At 38.4% G+C, this 8,177-nt stretch overlaps 1 protein-coding gene across 1 annotated transcript in view; it reads left to right on the top strand.

The window, feature by feature from the left end:
- Positions 1 to 8,177, top strand: part of ARHGEF38 (Rho guanine nucleotide exchange factor (GEF) 38) — a 193,392-nt gene that overhangs the window by 111,570 nt on the left and 73,645 nt on the right. Inside the window, exon 4 of the mRNA XM_006874555.1 lies at positions 4,241 to 4,388. Coding sequence (XP_006874617.1) covers positions 4,241 to 4,388 — 148 coding nt within the window. The remainder of the gene's footprint in view (positions 1 to 4,240; positions 4,389 to 8,177) is intronic.

Raw genomic sequence — 8,177 nt, 5'->3', positions numbered from 1 at the left:
TACCTGGAGGCAATCAGAAAGCATAAAAAATACCAAAATACACACCTATCTAAGTATTAAGGCCACAGATAACTCCTGAATATGCCCAAAAAACAGAAACAGATGACGGTATCAGCACATGTCCAGAAACAAGATAAAGTGACTGAGGCAAATGAGCTGGAAGGAGACCTATACTTCATACTGGAAGATGGGAAGGCTTTGGAAATGCCTGAGAAGGAATTCAGAAAAATGATTACTAAATGTATCAAAACACTATACAATGGTGTTGAGAAAAATAAGGAAGAAGTCAGGAAAGCACTACAGGAACTATCAAATAAGATAGATACAGCATTGGAAACAATTCAAAACCTACAGAAAGAAGTCCGAACAATTAATAATAGAATATCAGAAATGAACAATACACTGAAATGGCAAAGGAGTAGAATTGAAGACATAGAAGCCAGAACTAGTGAGCTAGAAAATAAATATCCCAACACTATTAAGATAGAAGAGCAAGCACAAAAAAGGATAAGAATCTGAAGAAGGCCTAAGATTCATGTTGGACAACATGAAGAAGAATAACTTAAGAATTATCAGCATTCTGGAATAGGAAGAATCACACAAGTCCACAGAGGAGATAGTTGAAGAGCTTCTGGAAGAAAATTTCCCTAACATCCTGAAAAGCGAAAAAATAATCATTCAAGAAGCTTGGCCTAAGTGGGACAGAGGTTAATAGTGATGCATGCTCAAACTTGGAACAACAGGGTTCTGTGATACAAGGATCTAGGAATAGTTTGAAGAGGGGAAATAATACTAAAATGCGTGGCTGTCTTATGAATATTGGTTTCCCTTGTCTACTACTATAAAATAGACACTTGAGTGGGATAGAAAGGAATATTGGGAAACATGATTATAGAAAACTTACAAGCCCATCTTCAGCCTATAACTGATTGGAATACCTAAAATGGGTTCTAGTACTTGCCCAGTGAAATAAGCCTCTTGCAAAGCCTTTGCAGAGTATAGGACCATAGGTGGAATCCTGAATCCCATCCAGAACCTTATGAGGTGGGACATTCCCACTAGCAAGGACAAGCAGACCAACCTGGAACAGCTAGAGCAACAGAAGATACATCTTCAAAGAAAGATCATCAGGAACTCCCCACCCCCCCCAAAAAAAAAAAAAAAAAAAAAGTCAGCATGACTGGCTACTACTAGAATAAGCAAGCTGTTCACCAGGAAGCCATCAAAGCAAGCAATCAAGTTCCTTCAGGACAAACTGCCCTCTAAGACTGAAACTCAAAAACTCAAAGGGAACACAAGGACAGGCATGTAAGCTTGCTGGTGACCACATTGGTTTACTGGTGAGTGGAAGTGGGGGAAAGGCGGCGAAGAAGAAATGGTCTGAATTCAACCACAGTTCATTGACTCCTGTTGACCTGGAGATAAGAGAGAGAAGAGGAAGGCCTGGTTGGTCCAAAGTGTGGTGAGACCTGGGGACACTTGAGTGCATGGACAAGGACATAGCCACAGAGGGCTAGAGCTGAGAGTGAAGGCTCTAGCTGATATGAAGTGAACCGAGATGCACAAGAACACCCCAACTTGCAGACAGTATCCATTTGACCTAGCCTCAATGGCTTGATAATCAGAACTCGACTAGAAGAAAATTTTAAAAAAAAAACAAAAACTTTTTTTTTTTTGATAAAGGTAACAAGGGTAAGTTGTTACAATCTGATGAACCTGACCTATACTCATGGAGTTAGTAACTCTAAATACCAACAAAGAGGGAAGGAGTCTTCAAAAGTATCAATGCTATCCCCTCTGTACACAGGATAGATAGTGAAGGACATCTTAGACATTGTTTACCTAAAATGGATTGTGATAAAGGCACAAAGTGACTGGCTTACAAGGTTTCAAGAGGGAGTTTAGTTTAAGAGTATGGGGTGGGGAAGAAAGTCCCCACTGAATAGTTTTAATCTTATCTAGATGGGTCTGGTGAAAAGAAATGGGGATAAGAGTCGTATGATTCAATAGTGAATAATTGTTATCATGACTAATTGCAACTGTCACAACTGTAAAGGTAGAAGTTTTGTAACAAAAACAGGGAAGTGGTTAATCTTACAGTATAGAAACAAAGGACCCTAGGACCATCAAGGGAGAAGAGCACAAGCAGAATGTGGGACTTTATTCAGAGAAGCAGCGATGATGCCAGAGAAGGAGGCAGAAATGGGGTCATGGGGGTGGAGTGGGGGAGAGGTGCAGGGGAGCAGCTGAGGACTCTAGATTCATGGGAAGAGAGGGACTAAGGGCTGGTGGCCAGGAGGCAGACTTGCAGAATTTGGGGAATTTAAATTATTATATATGCCTTAGTGTTTTTTGTTTTGTTTTGTTTTGTTTTTTTTTAAAGCTCAATTGAATAGAGAGAAATACTGTTAAGCGATGGTACCTGGAGGGGATTTTAATCATTGTAATGAAACAAGGGGTATGATTTGTTGAATGTAAAACTGATGATCTGCACTGTAAATTTTCACTCAATTCACAGTAAAAACCTTTAAAAACAAACCAAAAAACTCTGAAATGTGGTGAGCTAAAACCTAAGAATCAAATGAGAGGCATAGGGCCCCTACACCTGACTTGGCCATCTACTGGCAGGACTATGGAAAAATCATTTACTGTCTCAGCTCAGATTTGTCCATCTTTAATATGGATAAAATAACATTTTATCTCCTTTTAAATCTAGGAAGTACCATGGTTAATGTGTACAAAAACATGTTGAAAATACTACGGGCATGACTTTTTCTGTAGGAAGAATGATTTACACTTGTTACTATATAGATCCTAATCTATGCAAATCAATTTTGCCCGTCCCAATCAGTTCAGCCTCTAAATCTTTAACAAACTCAAATTGGTAAGGTTTTTGAGAGCTGACCCTAACTAATACTTTTTCTGTGCCTCGATTCATCCAACGTGGTGCTGCGCTGGGTAAATATGCTGGTTGCTGCACTGATGCTGCCTCTTGGTGACCCCATGTGTTCATAGTGAACTTCCAGTTGTGACTGAAATTTTAGAAGTTGATCTCCAGACCTTGTTTTGGAGGTTAGGTAGTAGATGCTTGTTGTTTTTTTATTGTTAAGTGGTATCTAGTTAGTTCTGAATCATAGCAACCCTACAAAGGGTTTCTGAGGAGCGGCTGGTAGGTTTGAATCATTGAACTTGCAGTTAGCAGTTAAGTGCTTATCGTACAATTCCAACCAGGACTCCAGTAGATGCTTACTCCAAATATTTTTAAACGGTGGCATGGATCATTATATCAAACTATTGTCTAATATTTAGTTGATCAATCAGTTACAGATCCAATTTTTTTTGTGATACCCAAAGGATGGATACAGATAGTCCATGCTGGTTTATGAACAGACAGTCATAAATTTGGTTCATGGTATTATCCAAGAGATTTTCCATAGGAATAATGGCTCTATTCTTTTTATCATCACATATAAGGAAATACCTTATTTCTATAAACTCTGTTGGTTGCCTTTCAGAGAATACCAAGAAATTTAGTGTAATAAATAGTGAAAAGTAACTTATAAAGCACTTAGAATTGTATGTCCCACACCTCAAACAAATTAACATGAAATACTGCACTTTAATATATGCACTGTGCTCTGATCTTTACACATGCTATCTCTTACTTTTCATAATGATTTTGTAAAGTTGTGTCTATTGTTGTTCCTAACGTTTAGATGAGGAAACAGTTTTCTCATCCATATAATAGGGACAATATGTAATAGTAAAGAGTTCACAAGCTGCGAAGTCAATCTATAGCACAGCCTGATTCAAACTCATACTAACAAACTCGGAAGTGTATGAATTCAATGATGCTCCACTAAGCCAGCAAACAAAGTCACCTTTGAGAAAACCAGCCTTCTTTTGCTACCTATTCCCATTAAGCTTTTCATATTTTTCTTTATGAAATGAAGGAAGGAAGAGAGGGAGAGAAGAAAGGCAAGGGGAAGAGAGGGAAGGTGAGATAGAAAGAAAAAATGAAAGGGAAAGGAAAGAGGAAAGAGAGAAAGGGGATGGAGAAAGAGGATTGGGGAGAGAGGAGAGACAGTAAAAGGGGGGAAAAAACATTCAGACTCTTCGTTCTCCTGAATAAAGCAGACCCAACCAACTTTTTAACATTTAACACTATAAAATAATAAACATGTTAGGTGCCAGATTGATCTGACTTTATGTCATTTTGCTTTTCTTTTGCATTTATCAGGAGACGTATTCTTGCAGATTAAAGGTCCACTGGAAGATACTTATAAAATCTACTGCTATCAGCATGACGAAGCACACAGTGTACTAGAGTCGTATGAAAAGGAAGAAGAGCTGAAGCAACATTTGAGCCACTGTATCCAGTCCTTAAAGTAAGGCCTTTTCAAATGATGACTTTCATCCACTCTCAGCTGCCTAGCAGGGCAGCAATATGAATGGATATAGATGAAAGGGCTCACATAAATCCTGTGTTTTATGAAGCTTACAAGGAACTCTGCATTGTGTTTCCTTTATGTAAAGCTCACATGCCAGAAGCCCTGATTGGCTCCCCCTCTATACCCCCTGCAAGGATGAATAAAAATAAACATGGGAGAAGATTCAGGACTCCATACAGATAAAAAAAGGAACATCAAAAATTGAAATATGAAAGAAAAGCCTCTCCTTAAAGGTGGTACTATTCACCTGCTCCCACAGAGTTTAAGGAATATGCGTGACAACATGGGTCACTGAAGTTAGGGAAATGAATAGTCCTCCTCTTCCCCTGGCCCAATGGGATGCAGGGAAGGGAGAACAGGGGATGAGGAGGACAAGTAAGGCCCAGTTCAAGTGTGTTTCACTTCATATTGAGGACATTGAGTCATGTCCCTTTCTTCAGCCCTGAAACTTTGGGTTGAGGAAGTATACTATATAATGTGCATTTTTTCCCCTTCAAGAACTATTATTCACTATAATAATCTTAAAAAATAGCAACGTATCATAAGATGTTTTAAAATCCTTGCTATTCTACCATCTTTTACTAACCACAGTTGACATTTTCTTCTGATCTCATTTATTTGCATAAATATGGGTATATGTTTGATATATTTCTATATATACAGTTTTCTATCACATGCATCAATATTATTGTTCTGTTCCACAGCTTACCCAATGGTTTTATTATGGTCCTATACAGCTAAGGATTATCTCAGTGTGTAAAGATCTCAATTAGGCCAGAAATTTACCAAACAAAAACAGACTCCATGACAAGTAACAATAACAACAATGTGGGCAAGAAGATATGGCTGAATTAAAATGAAATTGAGAAACTAACTGTGTCTATGATGGGAGATGCCTTCTGTATCAGAACTGAGTCTGAAAGAGTGTTGAACTTGAGCCTGAGAGATTAAAAAATATATAGTTAATTTTAGTGTCTTCTTTGTTGTTGTTAAATTCCTGCAGCTCAGTTCTGATTCCAAGTAGCCTGACGCAATGTAGGGTTTCCAGGAGCAACTGAAGGGTTTAAATAGTCAACCTTGTGTTTAGCAGTCCAGTGCTTATCCTACAATACCAGATAGGACCCCTTTTGTGCACTCTGTTGTTGTGGGCCATAAAGTTGGTTCTGACTCACAGTGATCATGTATAAGGGTTTCCAAGGCTGTAGAGGTTTACCCTGCAGGAAGCCTCATCTTGGATTCGAAATGCTGACCTTGTGGTTAGCAGCCCAACACATAAACCACTATGCCACCAGGATTCCTTCTAGGGTCCTCTGTTTGGCAGTTGTGTGCCACCAAGTTGGCTCCAACGCATAGTGACCCTGTGTAGGATTTCTGAGGCTTTAAATCTTTAAGGGAGTAGAAAGCGTCATCTTTCTCTCTCAGAGTGCCAGCAGCCTAGCTCGTAATCTACTTTGCTACCACGGCCTCTCAAGTGGACATTAAATAATTGCAGTTTCCTAATCTTTTTCTTGCCAATGGAAAAGATTATATTCATTGAAGTCTTTAAACTGCATGTATTAATTTAGTGCCTATGCAAGCACAGATGTGAGTGGTGTGAATAAAAAATAAATAAGACACAGGCCCTGCCTTTAAGAAGCTTAATATGATGAGAAACTTTTAAATTCCACAACTTTTGGTTTAGTTCAGTGTCAGCAAACCAATTCAGAGAAACATTAAAGTTTGAAGCAGGATCTATGGTAGTAAAGGCACACATTAGGGGCTAAGTTGTCTATGTGCAGGTTCTCTTTGTTGTTGTTGTTGTTAAGTGCCATCAAGTCAGTTCCAACCCATAACGACCCTGCATAGGGTTTCTGAGGAGCAGCTGGTGAGCTTGAACCGCCGAACTTGCGATTCAAGCAACTTTTCAATCCAATGCATTAACCCAGAGCACCACACCAGGACTGTTTACCAAAGTTCTCTTTACATAGGAGAAAATAGAGTGTTATACTGGGTGTAAGTGAACTTGATAATACTGGATGTAAGTGAACTTGATACCTTTTTTTCACACATGTGGCAAGACCTGATTCAATAACTTTCTATCCAGGGTCATTTTCCATTTTCAATTTCTAGAAATAAAGAGGGAAACCTCATAGTAAAATGAACAGATTAGCATGATTAACATCTGAGATCATCACTCAACGCCCATCCTGGGGAAAAGACTAAAAGAATGTGCTTTGGATGTATACTCCTAGTTACTGACCATAACTGGCCTGTTTGGAGGGGAACAAATGCTACTTTATTAGCCATTAAGCTTTGACCTTAATCTTAAGAGAAATAAACAGGTCTCGCAGAATAATTCACCAGGTTTCTGAGAAGCGGCTGGTAGTGAATCACCAACCTTGTGGTTAGCAGTCCAGAGCTTATACTACAGCACCACGTCAGGACTCCAGCTCAGCATTACACCCTTAAAAAGCAGCTAAAGCCAAAGGTGATTTTGAGAACCTGTGAAGTCTCTATTATCAAAAATTACTTTCAGATCCGATGGCTTATTTCCTCTTTTTACAGAGCCTAAAGTTATCTCCCTGGTGATGCCCTAAATCTTGTGTATTCAGAAACATTCTGAACTTAAGGCATTGGAAGGAATGAAGGCTTAGAAAGCATAAGGTCCAAAGGAATCAAGATTGGCAGAACTATTTCTTAAGGGAAGGAAAATCAAAATGAAATCAAATCGCTTAAATTAGAAACATTTTCCCAAAAGTTGTCTTTCCTTGAAAACAAAGTTAATGATTAATTGTACCGGCCTGTCAAAAGGCTGAGAGTAGTAGAATCGTTAGCATAACTATAATATTGACCTCATTTGAGCTAAGCTTTAACTTCTGAGACACAGGTTTTCAAACAGGTTTATAGGCCAAACAGATTCTGGAACACCCTAAGGGCTTGGTGTCACTTGCCAAGTAATCAATCAAAGCTATTACTGTTGCTCTGCCTTTTCCTTGTGGCTAAATAATGGAGCTCAATTGCACAGTTGTCAATTTCTAATGAATATTAGGCATGGTCTTCATTTCTGCCTTGCAAGGGGATATTGGAACAACTTGGTTTGAAGCACTATGAACGAGAGAAGTGGCTTCATGCTTGCGAAACTAAAGAGGTTATTCAAGCAAGTTAGGTTGCATTTTAACCAGAATTAAAATGTTTATTGAGGGCTTAATCAATATTTATTAAGAGTATGAGGCAATGTTGAAATATATACATATGTGTGTATATAATTCTTGCCTTCCAGTTGAGTAGATAAACAAAACCATCTGGAAAGTTTAATAACAGTACAGGAGTTAATCTAAATAATAGACCATAAACTGCCATGGTACATTTCAAGACTAATTTCCAAAAGGGTGGCAGAAATGCATATTTCCTGACTTTGTAAAAGACTTGGGTTCATAGCCTTTGACTATTCTTTGTAGCCATAATGTTTCAAAAGAGAAAATAATATTCGTATCTAGAAAATAATTTTGAATAACTTTGCAAAGTTAGGACCATGCTTTACTACAGAAAGTTAGGTCTGTGTTTCTTAGTATATGAGTTCTTGGTATACGAATCTGATTAGAAGGGATGTATTAGCAGATTCCTATGTTCCACCTAAGATGGAAATTTTTTAAAAAAGAAAAATGGATGGAAACTCAGCCCAGGAATCTGCACTTTTAACAAGCTCCCTGAGGTGATTTGTGAATACACACTTGAGTTAAGAACTAC

Source organism: Chrysochloris asiatica, unplaced genomic scaffold (assembly GCF_000296735.1).
Source record: "Chrysochloris asiatica unplaced genomic scaffold, ChrAsi1.0 scaffold00285, whole genome shotgun sequence".
Classification (NCBI taxonomy): domain Eukaryota; kingdom Metazoa; phylum Chordata; class Mammalia; order Afrosoricida; family Chrysochloridae; genus Chrysochloris; species Chrysochloris asiatica.
Note: the sequence above shows the minus strand (reverse complement) of the source record. Positions and strands in the feature narration are given on the sequence as shown.